We start from the raw sequence: 19,535 nt of genomic DNA, 5'->3' as shown, positions 1-19,535 counted from the left end.
CATCACCCATCATCCTTTGTGTCAACATCTCACAGGTTAGGAGAGTGATATAACATTGGCCAGGTAAACTGTGGGTTTTCCTAACTTTTCAATGAATGTCATTGTGAGGTCACAACACTGGCACTCATGGTTCACCGGTAGGGTTGAGAGAGTCACTGGTTTGACCTAGTCAGAACAACACCAACATTTGATGGTGGTTTTCTGAGTTTTATGCTTTCTCTTAACAGGCCTCATTTAACACCCACTATTAAGGCAATAAGACCTTTCATAAAGAACTTTATTAAGTGGTTATAGGTCCAGGAAGAATTTTCTGATTAAAAAAAAGTCAGGCAAGGGTTCTACATACTGTGACAACAATTGCATTTCTACTCTTAAAGGGTTATCAAAGCAAAAAGTGAGTAAAACCACCCCAAACGGGTTATCCCCATGCTATAGAGAGGCTGACAGCGGAAGACTCAGTCTCTAATACTAGTTCATGGATTCTAACCGTCTGGTCTGGAGTCTGTTCCACGGCCCTGTTAGTGGAGGGTCATTCTCTGCTCTCCCTCCTCAGCAGGGGTACACTGCCATATATCACAAATATCAAAGGCTCCCAGCAACATGCACTCTCTGTAGTGCTTACACTGCCTGTTTATTACAATAATACAGAAAAGCGAATTTTAAAAAAGTAATTTCTAGTCACTTTTATTTAAAAAGAAAAATGTATACATTCTTAGGAGATAATTCAGATGGGTCTCCAGTTCTGAGAAGCAGCACATTCTGATTTCCATTCAAATAGATATTAATAAATAAAAAAAAAGATCAAAGGCAAGGGAGTCTCAAGGGAGAAAAGTATCTCTCTCTTTTATTCTCTAGTTTACCATATTTACTACTGTTAAAGAGGCCTGATATCAGTGACCAGTGACATGATAATCTCTCTCCATCCCTCCCTCCCTGAGCACAAGTTCCTTCAAGTCTTCTACTATCTACCTAATTCAGTTTGAGGATATACTAAGTATTTCTTTTTTAAGCAAGCTTCTGTCTTGAACAGACGTTCCTAGGCTGAGTTCGAGTTCAAACATATATCTTTCAGAAAATATTATCTCTGGAAAGCTCTTGAAGTCTTAGTGTATACAGTATAATATATAATCCTATATGCTCATCAATCATAACATGTTATTTCTGTAACTGCACTGTTGACAATATTTCACATTAAAGTGTTACTAGGTATTTAAAAATTATTCATCAGTCATTGTTCAGCTGTACAGGAGTTGGATCCAGCACATGGCACCATTAACCCCATTGCCAGTTAAAGTTGCTCAATATTACACTGTCTTCTGGAATGAAAGCTCAAGGGTCTCCACTCTTCAGTCTTTGAAAATTCTATCAAATACCACTAAATTTAGCTGAATCAGATTGGATGGTTAAACTCTAGCTGTTACATTGTAAAAAGGACACTCTCCAAGGGCTTGGGAAGCCTGGGAATTAGCTTTGCCACTTGCTGCATAACCTTGGGCATTTCACCAATTCCTCTGGGTCCCAGTCTCCCTATTAAAGGAGACAATATAAAGAACACTGAAATCTACTTCACAGGGCAGTTGTGAAGATTAATTGGGATCAAGTATATAGAGTACATCTGTAAACTACAAAGTTGTACAAATGTAACACTGATAATGACTAAAGCAGTTAACAACTTGCAAATGTCAAACTAACACGATCTTAGAGAATCCTAATTTTTTGGAACAATGAACAAAACAGAAAAATACATCTTTATTTTGAGTCCTGACAGCCACCTGCCACAGCAGTGAGGCTCTCTGATAGAGGACAGGCAGAAAGAAACTGCTAACATTCAACACCTCCAAGCCAGGGTCATCCCTGACAAACAAATTAACACCAGCAGTATGTCAGAATCCGAGACAGGGCAACCTAAGGCGACGAGAGAGAATTGTTTTGCCAAGTCTAGTTTTAACTATGTCAGATCAGGCTGAAAAAAATTTGTCACCTTGTAGTTTAACATTAGAAGCAGAGAAGGTATTCTAATTGTGACTAGTATTTGAATTGTGATATTCTAATTATATCTAGATATTCACACAAACACACACATTTTTATAAGGTCCTCCAGAGCTTTGTGAGTAGATAAGAATGTGGATACTATAATAAGAATTTATGTTTAGCTTCACAGATCTGCTTGAGATAAAGGATCAAAATGATTTACGAAGAAGAAATGATAAATTGTTCTGCCATTTTAGATGCTGTAAAGGAAAATGGTCTCCCTAGATAGCCAACCTGAGTGGGCAGCACTTCCTTATCTCTTCATTTTGTAATACACAAGACAGGTGGAAGAATAATGAGTCACTCTAGTTTAAGGGCAAAGGCAAAAGGGAGAAGACTAGAGGGTAAAGAGGAGAAAAAAGAGTGATTTTAGTTGGTTCATAACCCTGAAAACAGTTACAACCCAAACACAGACCTATGGAGATTTCCATAATAGGATTTTGCTTGATGGGTATCTCATAAATCTTTATTATGGAGCCTGCAATGATGTTAATTTAGGTAGGAGTATTATATTATTCTAGGTACCACATTGTAGCCATTTTTCAAATATTAATAACTCCGTTAGTAAAAAAAAAAAAAACCTCAAAATGACCTGACTTCAGATAATAAATTTCTAGTTCAAAAGTTATTTCAGAAAACAAGTCAATTTTTTTCAGAACAAATGGATAGGGTTTTTCCTGCCAAATCTCTTCCTTCTCCCCTTACCCAGTATTTTCTCTACCAGGGATCAAAGTAACTTTTTCTTGGTTCTCATTGGTCTTTCCTGAAAAGAATTCACATTTCTTCTTTATAAAGAGAAGCTGGCATCAACAGGAGGACTCTCAAAAAGGATTCCACTTGTTCATGCCAGCTACTCTAATCTATAAATGATTACTTCAGGACTCCTCCTAGGACCCCCAAAATTTGAAAATAGGAATAAAAATAAACTAGAGTTGGAATGGCCCCACATCTTCATTTAACATTCCCTTTTCTACTAGGAGAAAAATCACCTCATATTTGTCTTGTCTATGTTTGGGAAAATCTACTTAAAATGCTGTGAACTTGGCAGAGTCTGTGCTGTCTACATGTTCTGAAAGGGAAGGAAAATGCTACGAGAGTCTGAGCCACAGTGACACTAGAGGGAGCTACAATATCAACATCCAGGAGTAATTTACTTAACTGTGCAGCAGGAGAACAAAACCAGGCTGCTGCAAGGTTGAATCTTCTTGAAAAATACACCACAGGGCCTCCTTCTGGATAAGTTTTTGCTTCTATGATGGTGACAATGCCAAATGCATGCCACGGGAACTCCTCATGTGAAGAGCACAGGCAGGAAGAGAAGCCCATCCTGGGCACAGGGACCCTCGCCCACTTGTGAACTCACAGGAAATCCCTAGTTGAACTCTTCTCCAAAGGAGTCACAGGGACATCAAAAGGGACAGCCAGCCAGCTGGCATATACCTATGCACCAACATGAATAATGTACTGTTGCAAAAACCGAGGCTTGAAGGGAAACCGGGTGCTTGTCTGGGTTAATAAAGATCAGTGAGGACAGAGGAGGAAAAGGAAAAATATTAACACATTATATTCATTATCAGTTGAGCTTTCAAACAGGTATCTCATGGGTCCTCAGCACTTCCCATCTGTAAGACACAGTATCCTAAAGCATTCTGACCAGATTCCCAAATACAGGGGTGGGGACCCTTTAACCACTGATAAATCATCTGTTGGAAAACGGGGAGAGAGGAAACAACATACTATCTTCCAGAATCAAAGCCAAATTACCCTGTCTTGAGACCTTCTCAGACTTGGGTCAAAGAACCCAACATTTACAATCTTAGCAGGGAAACAGAGCTTGAAATGGTTCCTCATGCACAACCTGAAAAGTTTAATTCCAAATATTCATTTCAGTTCAGGGGCTCGTTTCCCATGTTGCTCACGACAACCGCTCTGCATACCTCTGAGGCAAATTTGTCATTAAAAAGCGTTTATGTTTGTGATAACTGCAACCTAGATAGCTAACTTCTAAAAAGTAGACCGTCAGGGGCTTTGGCTGTAAAGTCCCATTAAAAGCAGCTGGGGAGAAGGTAGTGCTCTCTAACACCACTGAGCCTTTCAGAACGCCCACAGAGCCTGGGGCCTGTGAAGAGGACATACCTCTTGCTGCTCTCTCAACAACAGACATTCTGTTTAAGGCAGCTAAGTCAGAGGGATGCGGGAAAGGTGGACCTTTGCAAAACTGGTTGATATGACTATGGAATTAATCTGTCGTTGAATGGCATGGTTCTTCTTCACTTGACCCTTTTCCCCAAAGGTTCCTTGAAGTGCTGGTGTTTGGAGGGTCTGCTCTCTATCCTAGTTTTTCATTGACACACTCTGTTCGGCAAGCTTGCTCATGGCTTCAACCATCTCATATACAATACTGACTTCCGTATCTACATTTGTAATGCACACTTGTCTTTGGGCTTTAGACTCATCTATACAATGACCTACTTGATTTCTTCCCATATATATCCCAACCCACAGATTCCTTAAACTCAACATAACCAAACCTGAAGTCTTCTTCCCACCAAACTCACTGCTCTCCCAGTACTCCCTTTCTTGATGAATGGCTTTGTTACCTGGATGAGAAACCAAATTCACTTTGGATATCTCCTGCATCTTTACTCCGTATGGCTAATTACCAACTCTTACTGATTTTTCTCCTAAATAACTTTCAAATTATCCTCTTTTCTCCATCTCTATTGCTACGTTCATCACTTGCCTGGACAACCACAAAAGCTTTCCAACTGGTCTCCCTGCCTCTAATGTGATCCCCTCAAATACACCTTCCACATGGCTACAGAGCCATTAAAAAACAACAGCTGGTATTTCCTGCTTATTTAAACTTCCTAGCAGCTCCGCTTTATCCTCACAGCATAAAGTCCAGGTCTTGCCTCCCTTTCCAGTCCTACTTCCCCCTCTGTTCCATTTGCTTTTACTATATTCAACTATCTGCAGTCAGCCACCCACTCTACCCACCAGGCGTTCTCTCAGTTTGGGGCTCCTTGTCACCCCTCATCTGCCTGAGGGATTCCTACTTTTTTTTTTTTTTGAAACAGAGTCTTGCTCTTTTGCCAGGCTGGAGTGCAGTGGCTCCATTTCAGCTCACTGCAACCTCTGCTTCTCGGGTTCTAGCGATTCCTCTGTCTTAGCCTCCCAAGTAGCTGAAACTACAGGCGCACGGCACCACCCCCTGCTAATTTTTTTTTGTATTTTAGTAGAGAGGGTGTTTCACCATGGCCAGAATGGTCTCGATCTCCTGACCTCGTGATCCACTCACCTTGGCCTCCCAAAATGCTGGGATTACAGGTGTGAGCCAACACACCAGGCCTCCTACTTCTTTTAAAGGCCTCCTCAGGTATTTTTGTCAGAAAGAGCAAGTGCTAAATACCCTAAACCCCCTTTCTGTGTTACTTCTGTATCTTGTACATATCTCTAATGTTGGAGTTATCACATTTTTTATCTTTTAAAAATTTTTGTTTTTTATAATTTCTTTCAACTTTCATTTTAGATTCAGGGGGTACATGTGCAGGTTTGTTACCTGGGTTTATCTCTTGATGCTGAGGTTTGCGGTACAACAGATCCCATCACCCAGGTACTGAACATAGTACCCAACAGTTTTTCAGTCCTTGCCCCCTTTTCTCCCTCCTCTGACATGTTTTGTCTATCTTACAAGCAGATACTTGTATCTTTAGGACCTAGCACAGAGCAAGCCACATAGTACACGTTCCATATGTCTGTAAAAGATTCTGAGAAAAGGCAACAGCTGCGCCAGTGCTGCCACAGGGCTTATTGACTTAGGTAGAATATATGAACCGCTTTTATGAAACAGATAAAAGTCGGCAAGGTGATGGGGTGGGGGCAATGGCATACAAATCTGAATAATATACATTCATGAATGACCTGACTACACAAATGAGTGAAATCTGATCAGTGGGGCTGTCTGCTGAGTCCAGGCTGCCCTGGGGCCTCACTGATTTTGTACTGCACAAAACTACACAAAACAACATGGCTCTTTGTCATTCTATTCAATTTTCTCTCCTTTGCCCCAAATAAAGTAATAATTACAAAATACAAGACTCTTCAAAAATATCCTACGTTAACTGATTTTTCCATTATGGGCCCAGTATGCCTTCAACCTACTTCCAGTTTATCAGCAGGGAATCTCATTTCCATCTCACTCTATGCATTTTATAGTGCCTCAGTGAACCTTAAGTGAGACGGATGTTACAGGGAATGAATTGTGGAGGGACGAAAATGAGAAACATTAAAGATAACACACATTACACCATCTGTGCTATTTTGTCACATCACACAAAAGTACAACTGCAAATGGGAGAGAGCGTAGAATGAAACCCTGTAACTTCTAAATTGATATCCAGTATTTGGTATAACCTCACTCTAAGAATACAGGCTGATCACTAATTGACCTCAATTCCTTGATCTGCCTAGGAGGAGTATTGCTGTACTTGCTGCTACAGAGCTAAGACCCACACACACTCAATGCTGTTACAACTACATTCAAAATAGATTAAGTGTTTAATATATAAAATGCCGTGTGGGCCCAAAGTACTCAGGACTCAATGTTGTAGGAATCTGCTATGAGAACTGTCGGGTAGGCCAGGTAATTTACAGTTTGAAATGCTGCAAAAATGTTCGCATGCCTGAGAAACTGATTATGGATCCTAGAAGAGAAATTCAAGAAGACAACCGTGTAAGATTTTATCATTTTATTTGTGACTTGTACTCATCAAATCTTTTCACTCTCCCACTCAGCATGTGTATCCAAAGAAAATAACTTGTGTTCCTGAACCAGTAACTTACGCTGACAGAATGGTGACCACGATGTTCACACTAGAGAAACTGAGGCACAGAGCAGTCCAATAACCAGCTCATGGCCCAGATTAGGAATTCAATTAACTTGAATTCCAACTTGTGGTTCTCAACTGTATCCTCTCACCTCATTAATTAAAGCCATGCTCCCTTTTCTCAGTAGACAATTCATCGTGATTCCAAGTTTACGTGAACACTCAAAACCTCTCCTTCCTAAATCAATTCGCAGTTGAGACTCAGGTGCTTCTGTATGCATTGAGCCTGAAACGAAATGGACACCAACCTAGGATGGCCATGAGTATGTGTAGTTGGCTGCTGATCAATCACTTTCTGTAAAGTTTCACTGTTAAAACTATTTATGTTGAATTATGAAAGTGGAAGTGGTTTCCCCTCTAGCTTTTATCCTCACCACTAAGCCAGTAATTAATTGCCTGTGTATATAGTCTGAACTAGTTGTAAATTCCTACCAATCATAGTTATTCCTGTAATGCTTTTTCATTTAGTAACTTGCTTTGTCAGCATCCACCCAATGAGATAAACAGAGACTCTGGAGTCAAAAATGCAGTAAAAGATGCTGGTCTCCACAGTTCACCTCTACTTTATTACAAGCTTTTAATAAGATTCTGGCATAGCTGGAAGAAAGGAAGCAGCCCCACTGTTGTAACAGGGAAGTGTACATCTTTACTGAGTTTTGTGTGCTCTATCCTTGAGAACAAAGACTGGGACTACTTTAAAGACACCTACTACCCCAATTCTGAAAGTGTTGGAAAGTAACTCAGAAACTTATACTTTTTGCTTATGTGAAATTTTTAGCATCCTCTTCAGAGTAACTGCATCCAAATTTCCTCTGTGGTCTCACATGGTAGTACTTGGAGTGCAATGAAAAAACAGTATCTCAGTGATACGGAGCCATAATTTTGCCAACTCTCCATCCGGATTCTAGGCAAAAGGCTATTTTTCCATTAAATGACTACTGCTCTAGGCATGATATGATAGGAGAGGTTCTACCTAGGAGTCAGGAGCTGGCCTGCCATGAAGCTGGTATCCCTATGCAGAAGTGATTGTTCCTCTCTGGCCTTAGTTTCCCACTGTGTAGAATGGTGAAGGCCCTTGTAAAATTGGCTTGAGTCTACTATGAGGATATGAGGATTAGTCTACTATGGATTTAGATATGAGGATTTAGTCTACTATAAGGATATGAGGATTCTATGCTTGGTCAGTACCTATCCAGATTCTTTGATTTTTATTTAGAGGGCAGGAAAAGTTAAGTTCAGGCTTACGTTTGTGTTAAGTTTTATTTTGAGAGCAGGAATGTTTAAGTTAAGGGCTAGAGGCCAGCCAATATGTAGCCCACAGAGACAGACAATCCAATCTGCTGGGTGGTGGCTCATTAAATGGTGATGAGAGGATAAAAGAAGACATGGATGAGACAGAAAATGGGAGTTGAAAGTTAAATATTGTCTGGAAATCAATTTGGTTCTTCTTTCATCAAAACACTTATTTAAAAAGTAGGCTGTGCTCACTGCCTTCACAGGTTCCTCTTCCTATTCACTCTTTAACTCAGTGTGTCTGGCATTCAACCCCATCATTACCAACATTGCATTTTCTAGAGGTTTACAAGAGATTAAATTCTTGCCTTCTTCTGAGTCTTCATTCTGCTCAAGCCCTCTGCAACCTTGGACTCTCTGGCCTGTAGGGACCTGCCTTTTGCTACAGATTTTCCAATTGCTCCTGCTTTGGGTCATTTAGATGTGTGGGCCTTTTCCCACTTTGCAGACTCTTCCATTACGATCTCATATAGTCCCACAGTTTTAACTAAATCAAGTCTATGACCACATTTCTAGGCTTGAGCTCTCTTCTGAGTACCAAACTCATATTTTTACCTGGCTCCTGGGCTTCTCTCAACTTGGCTGCCCTAGGGGCATATCCCATTGAGATCTCATCTTTCTGATTCATATTTCAACTCATGGGCATCACCATTCTCTTGGAGGTGGTTCTACCTTGAAATTTTACCATCACTGCCCTAATCCTACACTCAAACCAGACATGGTCCACTGCCTTCCTCAGCTCTTTCACCATCTGCCCCTTCTTTTCATTTGCCCTATGTCAGGGTCTCATTTTACCTGGACTATTACAGTAGCGTAATGACTGGCTTCCTTGCTTCCAGTCCTTCTGGCCTCTCTTACCATAGTTGTCTTCCAAAATCTTATGTTATTTCTGTTTAAAAATCCTTAGTGGCATCCCACAAAACACAAAATAAAGTCTAACCTCTTAAGCTGATCACTCAAATCTCTAAATTTGGTCTCTAATCTCTCTGTAGCTAATTTTCCACTATTCTCTCAATATATTGCATTTGCCACAAAGAATAGCAAAGTGGATACAAGAGGCTCTTTCTTATTGGCCCCAAGATAAGTGTTAACAACTTCTTCCATTCATTAATCTTCATTTCTCTTTATATCTCTGCATACCACTCTGAACTTTCATTATAATCTGTTTTGTTTAAGAGCTATTATTTATGCCTTTGTCTTTCCCAATGGAATATAAGCTTCTTGAGGACAGGGTCTTCGTTTGACTCATATGTATTTCTGTAAACTACCACAAATATCACAATGTTTTATAGAGTAAACATTTTTTGAAAGGTCAAGAAATATTTATTGAATGCCCACTGTGTACATGATATTGTAGCAGATGCTAAGGATAAAAGAATTCATAAGCCATAGTCCCTACCATGGAGAAGGCCAGGTATAATAGTGGGGAGAGGAATTGTGTTCTTGTTAATTATACAGCTGTCTCATGATAATGCAATGATTAAGAAATCCAGTAGGTATAGCGTGCAACATGTGCTCAGAAGATTAAAGAAGAAGATTCGGAGCTGGATTCTTTAAGAACACATAGGAGCTTCGTAGGTATGTGAAAAGGAAGGAATGACTAATGTTTACTAAATGCTTAACTTTGTGCCAAATGATGCTCTCAGCACTGTGTGTGTGTGTATTATGTATATAGCGATATATATATATATCGCTATATAAATATATATATATCGCTTAAAACAATTCTTCTTAAAACAATTGTAAAAAATCATAGAAGTTATTATGTATATAGCGATATATAGATATCGTGATATATGATTTTTTACAATTGTTTTAAGAAGACCTGAAGTATTTTTTCCATTTTACAGATAAAGACACTGGATATAGAAAAGGCAAGTAACGGCCAAGGTAACAGCTAATATGTAGCTAAAGCCAGGTTTTAACCCAGGTCTGTTGGACTTAAAAGCTTAAATTCTTAGCCACTTTGTTAACAGTCCTCACATTTTGTACATAGGAACCACTTGTGGTACTTGCTACAAATGCAGTTTCCAAGGCCTTCCTGCCAGCCATTCTGATTCTGTGGGTATGGAATAGGGCCAAGGAAATGACATTTTTAATGAGGATCCCTCAGGTGATTCTGAAATAGGTTACAGCAGATCACATGCAGAAGTTCTTTATTGAATTATACTGCCTCCCAGGAGAAGAGCAATCCAGACAGAGGAATCAGAGTGTACAAAAGCCGGGTAGCATTAAACAGGTGCTGTTTATAATTGGTACTAGAGGATGGGATTATAGAGATGAATAACTAAGGATACCTGTTTTCAAGAAGCTTAGTGTCAAATGATCCAAAAATCTCTGATTCTTGTTTTTTAATTGAAAAGACATTATGACATCATTTTTTAAGTAATCAAAATAACTGTTACCACCTTAACACAGGGATCATTTGAGTATTACCATTTTGTAGGTAATTTTCTTCAAGTTATGATCATACTATTGGTATTCTGCTACTTTCATGTGATATTTAAAAGGTGTTTTTCATAATTTTATAAGTCTTCATAATTACCACTTTCAATAGCTACAAACATTCCATTGGACTTATGTGCCATAATTTGTTATATTGTTTTCTTAATGTAAGGTACCTCGTTTGTTTCCAATTTTTGGAAGTACTTAAATCCTTGAAGCTGTTTGTAGCTTTTTCTCATAATTTTAAGGAAAAACAAAGATGTTTACCTCTTTGAGGTAATGAGAAGGAATATCTAAATACGCTCAAGCCAATGCCTAATGCTAAAGAAGAATAGTGAGTGATTTATAGAATGCTGAGCAGCAATTTTCCATTATTCTTCATAACAATAATGCCTTTTAGTACATTTTATATGTACTTTATAGTTTATAAAAGTAGTTTCACTACATAAACAAATGTATTATAACAATCATCTGAGGTAAGTAGGGCAGTTAATAGACACTGATGTGAAAACCAAGAGAGGTATATGACTGGGATAAAAATACACAGTGATTATCTTCAGAACTTGGACCCAGGTCAGCTGACTCCAAAACTCTTTATTCAGTGCTGTGATGCCTTTTCATTTAAGACCAATACAAATAATAAAGCTAATGATGTTGAATGAAGATTAGAATAACTCAAATCCAGGAAAAGTCCTGAGTTAAAACCACCTACTTTGTAACAAAGACAAACATGACACCTGTACGGACGGAATGGTCTCTCTCCCCTGCCTCTTTATATGTTGAGGCCCTGGCCTTCAAAGTTACTATATTTTGGAGACAGGGACAACAAGGGGGTAAGTAAAGTTAAAAAAGATCATAAGAGTGAGGCCATGATGTGACAGGATTAGTGTCCTTAAAAGAAGAGACACTGGAGAGTGCTTGCACATGCTTCTTGTTCTCGCTCTCTCTCTCTCTCCTGCACATGCTTCTTGTTCTCTCTCTCTCTCTCTCTCTGTGTGTGTGTCATGTAAGGGCACAGTGAGAAGGTGGCTATCTGTAAGCTATGAAGAGAGCCCTCACTAGAAGCCAAGTCAGCCAGAACCTTGATCTTGGGTTTTCCAGCCTCAAGAACTGTAAGAAAATAAATCTATGCTTTTTAGTCTACGGTATTTTGTTATGGCAGCCTGAGCAGAATAAGATTTTGATATTGAGAAGTGGGGTGCTGTTGTAAAAATACTTTAAAAGGTAGAAGCAGCTTTGGAACTGGGTAGAGGCTAGAAGAGTTTTGAGATGCATGTGAGAAAAAGCCCAGATAACTATGAACAGACAGCTGCTACAAATATGGATGCTAGGGGCAATTCCAATGAGGTATCTGATGGTAATGAGGAACATTATTGGAAACTGGAGGAAAGGCAATCCTTGTCATAAAGTGGCAAATAACTTAGCTGGGATGTGTTTTGTAGAAGACAAAACTTGCAAGAGATGAAATGGAGATTTCTAAGCAAAGTGAAGGAGTGACTTCATTCCTCCTGACTGCTTATAGTAAAATGTGAAAGGAGAGACTAATTGAAAAAGGAATTGTTGAGCAAAAAGAAACCAGAACATGAAGATTTGGAAAATTTGCAGTCTATCCATACTGTGGAAAAGGTGAGGCCAGGTGTGGTGGCTCATGCCTGTAATCCCAGCACTCTGGGAGGCCGAGGCGGGTGGATCACCTGAGGTCAGGAGATCGAGACCAGCCTGGCCAACATGTGAAACCCTTTCTGTACTCAAAATACAAAAATTAGCTGGGCGTGGTGGTGCACGCCTGTAATCCCAGCTACTCGGGAGGCTGAGGCAGGAGAATCACTTGAACCCAGGAGGCAGAGGTTGCAGTGAACTGAGATTGCATCACTGCACTCCAGCCTGGGTGATAGAACTAGACTTCATGTCAAAATAAAAAAAGTGAAAGCTTGTTCTAAGAGAATACCAAGGGGGTGGCTAAACAACTATTTGATAAAGAGAAGAGGGTGTGATTTATGGACTCATTCAGCCATCTCGGCAGAAGTCAGGGATAAGAATGGAATTATACCAGCAAAGACATTGTCAGTTTGAATTAAAAGGGACAAAGTGGGACAAAATGAAGGAAGGCTACTGAACTTGGATTCTACAGGACTAGCCCAGAGAGCTATTTGGCCACGCAAATGTACAATTCTTCAAGGAAAGGGAAGAATGACCCTGAAAGTGATACAGAAACATCAGGGCTGCTTTTCCCACCAAAGGCCCAGTAGGCAAGGCTGTTCCATCCTCAATTTCAAATAGTGAAGCTGTTTCTTTAGATCTGGTAGGCCAGGATAACCATGACCAGTGCCTCAGTACTGGGCCACTATGAGAAGCCATGGTAGTGATGCTGCCATCCCAGTGGGCTTCCAGGGGAGAGTATCAAACCAAAGAGGATTATTCTTGGGCCAAAGATTTAATAGAATTTGACTTGCCAGGTTTTGGAATTGCTTGGGATCCATCACTCCTTCCTTCCTTCTGAATTTTTCCTCTTAGAATGGGAACGTCTGTCCTATGCCTGTTCACAGTTGTATTTTGGAAGCATGTAACTTGTGGTTTCACAGGTTCACAGCTGGAGAGCCTCAGGACAAATCATACCTTGACTCTTACCCATATCTGATTTAGATGATATTAAGATGAGACTTTGGATTTTAGAGTTGATGCTGTCATAAATAAGACTTTTGGAGCTGTTAAGATGTGTTTTCCATGTTAGAAGGACAGAAATTCTGAGGCAGGGTAGGTTAGAGGTAGAGTGCTATGGGCTAAATTATATGTTCCCCACCACCAATTCATATGTTGAATCCTTAACCCCCAAAGTGAGACAGTACCTACAAAGAGGTAATTAAGGTTAAATGATGTCATAAGCATGGGGCCCTGATACAATAAAACTGGTGTCCTTTTAAGAAGAGACACCAGTGCATAGGCTCCTCCTGCTACACTCTTCCTTCCTTTCTCCCTCCCTCCTTGCCACGTGACGACACAAAGAGAGGTGGCTGGCTGTGAGCCGGGAAGAGAGCCCTCCCCAGGAAGCAATTAAGCTAGAACCATGATCTTGAATTTTTTGGCTTCCAGAAATGGGAGAAAATAAATTTCTGTTGTTTAAGCCATATAGAATATGGTGTGTTGTTATGTAAACTGAGCCAACTAAAACAGCACACAAAGTAGTGCTCTATGACTGCAGTGGATTTGGTGTTTAAGGAGGAGGGGTGGTGTCCTTCGGCTTTCAAATTGCTAAATTCTACCACTGACTTTTTTTTTTTTTTTTGAGATGTTATCCCCTCTGTTGCTCATGCTGGAGTGCAGTGCCTCAGCTTACTGCAATCTCCGCCTCCTAGGTTCAAGCAATTTTCCTGCCTCACCTCCTGAGTAGCTGGGATTACTTTCGCTGGCCACAATGACTGGCTATTTTTTTTTTTTTTTTTTAATTTTTAGTAGAGACAGTGTTTCGCCATGTTGGCCAGGCTAGTCTTGAACTCCTGACCTCAGGTGATCTGTCCATCTCAGCCTCCCAAAGTGCGGAGATTATAGGGGTAAGTCACCATGCCTGGCCTACCATTCACTTTTGTTTGCAACATTTTAAAGAACTTTTAGTCTCTTCAAGAGAGTTACCCTATTAGACTATTCTAAATTCCCTTAGTATGGAAGGGATATTTTAAGAAGACAAACAGAAAAAAGTTGTTTGTGTGGGCCAACTGTTATTCTCTTTTGCTTATCTCTGCAAAGGCAAGGTTCACAGAGCCCTAGTAGCTTATTCCTCTAAGGTTGTACAATCAACTGGGCACTTCTGGAAATACCAGAGGGTCTTAAAAGAGACATTTATATTTAGCATTTAGTGTAAAACATCCTTTGCCAAACCTGCCAACAACTCCTAGTATATAACCACTTGCCACCTGTTCTTTGGAGATTGGTTTTGCATCATTACAAGCAAAGAAATCAATACCAGACCATTGATTTGGGAAAGACACAAGATTGCACGGCAATAATACATAAAGTTAGTCAAGCCCTACTTCTCAATTGTTTTCAAGGAACAGATAGTTCAATGTCCCTTTTGAAACAGGTACTCATCCTGCATTGGTGATTTTGCAGCAATAAGGGCCCAAGATAGATAAGGCATCATAACCCCAATTTATATAACAGCTCTTGAGTGCTATACAGAATCTCAAAATGCCTTTTAAAACTCAATAGTAATGTATTAACTTGAATCCAGATCCCCTCCTTACAGTTTATCCCTCAGTTGAATATAAAAAGTGTGGGCTGGAGCACAGGGTTACTCTGCCAGTGACATCAGACAGTCAGTTGGTATAGATACTGCAACTGCAGAGGGTAGCAGCTAGCTGAAGGTCTGTTTCAAACATACATTCTGTCTTGATAGACAGGTAAGGCCAATCATTTACCTCATCCATTAACATACTAAGATACCATCTGGTCTTTCTAAGCCAAATTAACATGTAAAAGTCATTTAGATATGTTAATTGGCTTTGAACCAGTGAATAGAATCAGTAAAAAGGGACTATGGGAATGGAGAACATTATCTTAAGTTTACATAGGGCTTTGTGTTTTTCAAAAACTTTTCACAAGCATTATCTCACTTGATTCTCCCCTCACTGTAAACATCTGAAAGAGGAGGAAACTGAGGCTCAAAGATTGTTACTCTCTTAAAGTAACCTAGGGAAGAAGCTAATGATGTCAAGAGTTTAGCCATCTTGAAGAAGCAGGTTATCTGAAATACGTAATCTGCATGTAAGAAATTGATAAGTGACAAAATGGACAAAATGCAGCTACGAAGTCAGAAATCTTTCTGTTTAAAACTCAGCTCTACTACTTGCTAGCTGTGTGATCCTAACCAAGTCAGCTTACGTCTTGGAGCATCATTTTCCTCACATGTCAAATGGAGAAAAAGATCTTAATCTCATAAAGTTGATGTGAAGATCAAATTACATAACAAAAATAGAGTTCCAGGCATATCAATAAATATTAGTTATCCTCCTCTATAAAAATGTTTCTCTAGGGAGCACAGGAGTTACAGAGCAGAGGTAGACAAGCATCTCTTAGCTGGTAGAGACTAAGGTCAGAAACATAAGCCAGGTATGGTGGCTCATGCCTGTAATTCCAGCACTTTGGGAGGCCAAGGTGGGAGGATTGCTTGAAGCCAGTTTGAGACCAGCCTGGGCAACATAGCGAGACCACCATCTCTACCAAAAACCAAAATCAGTTGTGTGGTGGTGCACACCTGAGGCTGCATGCAGTGAGCTATGATCATGCCACTGCGCTCCAGCCTAAAAAAAAGACAGAAACACACAGTGAAAGGTACACAACAGATCTCATATATATAGGCAGCCCTTGCAAAGAGCAAAGCTCAAGGGTTACCTACTTTTTTTTGAGACAGGGTCTCACTTTGTTGCCCAGGCTGGAGTGTAGTGACCTGATCATGACTCACTTCAACTTTGACCTCCTGGGCTCAGGTGATCCTCCTACCACAGCCTCCAGGGTGGTTGGGACTATAGGCGTGAGCCACCACATTTGGCTAATTTCTTCTTCTTTTTTTTTTTTTTCTGTAGAGACAGGGTTTTACCATGTTGCCCAGGCTGGTCTTGAATTCCTGGGCTCAAGCTATCCACCTGCTTTGGCTTCCCAAAGTGCTGGGATTATAGCCATGAACCACCACACCTGGTCAGGAAAAAGACTTCTTTGGCCAGGCAAGGTGGCTCACGCCTTTAATCCCAGAACTTTGGGAGGCCGAGGCAGGTGTATCACTTGAGGTCAGGAGTTCAAGATCAGCCTGACCAACATGGTGAAACCCTGTCTCTACAAAAATACAAAAATTAGCCAGGCATGATGGTAGATGCTTGTAATCCCAGCTACTTGGGAGGTTGAGGCAGGATAATCGCTTGAACCTAGGAGGCAGAGGTTGCAGTGAGCTGAGACTGTGCCATTGCACACTCCAGCCTGGGTAACAAAAGCAAAACTCTGTCTCAAAAAAAAAAAAAAGGCTTATTTGACTTCTAGAGTTTGAGTCAAGGTACCTCCAAGATCCCGTAGAATTCTTGTTTACTTCTATCTTTGCATGCAGAATACTGTTGTAATTCTGTTAAGTTACATGTCTGTTTTCTCTAAATAATAAATAAGCCCCCTGCTTAATCCAGTATCTGGTAAGAGGTTGCTCAATAACTTGCTGAATGGAGGAATGACGGAAAGAAAGGAAAAAAGCAGAATGAATCTATCCCATAACAATATACTGGTTAAGACTTAACATGAGATTTAGAGATTTACAATATTATCTTACCTTGACTGCATAGTTATTAAGCGGATCTTTTGCATATGAAGCAGTATAGTAAACTGCATCACCTGCCTCACAACATGGTTTGTCACTGGTCAGCCTGAAGTCTGACCAGCTGTCCACTCCAAAACGGAGCTGGTCTTTCTGCCCAGCCATGAAAAGGTCTTCACATTTAATAGCCAGTTTCTTCAAGGCATCTGTATGAAGGCTTCGGATTTTACCCACTACTTCCTCCCGATTCTCAAGTCCTCGATAAAGTGCTTGTCTCTGTGGCTTCTGGATGCCTCGGCCCTGTCTACAAGAGGGCCCACGCCGGTTGGATAGGGATTCCATGCTGTTGGAAAATCTATCCTTAACACTGAGAGTGGTTAAGCTGGAAATACTGTTTGCTGCTGAGGGGACAGGTCTCTCCTTGTGCAAAGGCCTTTCCAAGGAGTCATAAGACTCAATGTCCAGTCCTTTGAGTTCATAGCTGATGGAAGAACCAGCACTGCTGGCATCCCAGTTAGGGTCGATTTCATAGGTGGGATTAGCCATGACACAAAGACTACTTTCCATGGATTTTTGAAGGTCCTTGGGGATTGGCTCTGTATTGGCTCTTATGATCATCTTCTTTGGCAGTGGGGGTGGTGTAGGCTGGGAAGCACTGGATGTTTCTTGGTCTGTTTTCCCTCCGAAGGCAATGGCATCATCCACAGCTCCCTTGGGCTGTCGTGGCTGCTTGGGAGGTATCATGGCTGCTCTAGATTGCCCTGTATTGTTTTAAAGAAATAAAAAGAAAAGAGTAAGTAAAATTTTAATCTCATTTTATAATTGCAATTTGAGCAGAAATGAGTGACGTAGCCATGGGAATGTAAGAATAAGTCAACTCTTCAGTTCAAAATGGGAAAAGAGAACATTTCTTCAATACATTGAAGGTATCCAAGCCTTGGTGAGAACAACAAATATGCATAATATCTTGGCCCTGTCTAGGAAAAGGACAATGGTTTGGGGGAGGAGTTTTGTTTTCTTTCTTTCTCTCTCTCTTTTTTTTTGAGATGGAGCCTTCCTCTGTCCCCTAGGCTGGAGTGCAGTGGTGCAATCTCGGCTCACTGCAACCTCTGCCTCCCAGGTTCAAGCCATTCTCCTGCCTCAGTTTCCTGAGTAGCTGGGATTACAGGCACACACCACCATGCCCGACTAATTTTTGTATTTCTAGTAGAGACAGGGTTTCACCATGTTGGTCAGGTTGGTCTCGAACTCTAGACCTCATGATCTGCCCGCCTTGGCCTCCCAAAGTGCTGGGATTACAAGCCTGAGCCACCGCGCCCAGCCAAGTTTTGTTTTCAAAAAGGAATCCAGATTCTCCAGTCCTCCTCTTCAGAATGCTGTATTTACCACATCAGAATATTAAGGAATGACAGACACTCAAATATACTTGCACTGTGACAGAGCAGAGATGATAGCATTGTGGACAAAGAAAATACTTGGGAGCATTATTTCAAACAGAATTGAAACTAGCAATGGGACCATTAGACAGGGGCTCAGAAGATACTATTCTGTTCTTTTTAATTCCAAAGTTACTTTGTATTGTATATAGCACTTGTCATGCATATAACATTTTCCAACACACGAATGCAATTTCAAAAGCCATGCTATTTATTTTACTATAGGCACGGATTCTGACATTGCTTAAACTGGTCTACGTGTAAGATTCCTGTGATTGTGGTAAGGGGAACAGTGTATATGAGCAGTCAGCTTCTGTTCTGAACAATACTTCCCAAACTCTTGTGTGATTCTGTTTTATTTTGGTGGACATATATATTGTGATTTGAGAGATAATATTTTTCAACATCTTTTATAAGCCCTAGTTAGAGAACCATTCATCTCTGCTTAGTTTCTAGCATTTATGATTTAAAAAAGATAAAACACATGTGTGTCTGAATACACCTGCAGGGCCTATTGTATAATAGAGAGAAAACATTATTTTTTAAAGACAGAGAAATATACTATGAAACTTCCATAAAAGCTAGTAAAAATTAGTCATGTTATTAAAATGAGGCCTCTACTCAAGATCTCAGAGTTAGAACATAAGGCTCTGTTATGGGTCGAATTATATCCCCCAGAAAGGTATGCTGAAGTGCTAACTCTGGTACCTGTGAATGAAACCTTGTTGGAAGTCTTTGTAGATGTAATAGTTAAGATGAGGTCATTAGTTTGGGCCCTAATCCAATATGACTGGTGCTTTACCAGAAGAAAAAATACCATATGAAGACAGAGACACAGGGAAAACACTACATGACATTGGTGGCAGAGACTGGAGTGAAGCAGATGCAGACTAAGGAATATCAAGGATTAATGGCCACTACAAGATGCCAGATAGAGGCAAGAAAGGAATCCACCCAATGTCTCAGAGGGAACACAACCTCGCTGACACCTTGATTTCGGACTCCTAGCCTCCATAACTGCGAGAGAATACATTTGTGTTGTTTTAAGCCACGCATTTGTGGTACTTTTTTACAGCAGCCCTGGGGAAACTCATACATTCTCCTACTGATGATCATGTAGAGTAGAAGGCGCTGGATGGTGCTGAGGATGATAAT

At 40.4% G+C, this 19,535-nt stretch overlaps 1 protein-coding gene across 9 annotated transcripts in view; it reads right to left on the bottom strand.

Moving 5' to 3' along the window:
- Positions 1-19,535, bottom strand: part of PEAK1 (pseudopodium enriched atypical kinase 1) — a 301,934-nt gene that overhangs the window by 7,278 nt on the left and 275,121 nt on the right. For all 9 annotated transcript variants that reach the window (XM_064382874.1, XM_064382878.1, XM_064382868.1 and 6 more), the window contains one exon: positions 16,960-17,705. In XM_064382874.1, coding sequence (XP_064238944.1) covers positions 16,960-17,705 — 746 coding nt within the window. The remainder of the gene's footprint in view (positions 1-16,959; positions 17,706-19,535) is intronic.

The sequence above is a fragment of the Aotus nancymaae genome, unplaced genomic scaffold, assembly GCF_030222135.1.
Source record: "Aotus nancymaae isolate 86718 unplaced genomic scaffold, 86718_ANA_hifiasm-v0.15.2.pri h1tg000003l, whole genome shotgun sequence".
In the NCBI taxonomy this organism is placed as follows: Eukaryota; Metazoa; Chordata; class Mammalia; order Primates; family Aotidae; genus Aotus; species Aotus nancymaae.
Note: the sequence above shows the minus strand (reverse complement) of the source record. Positions and strands in the feature narration are given on the sequence as shown.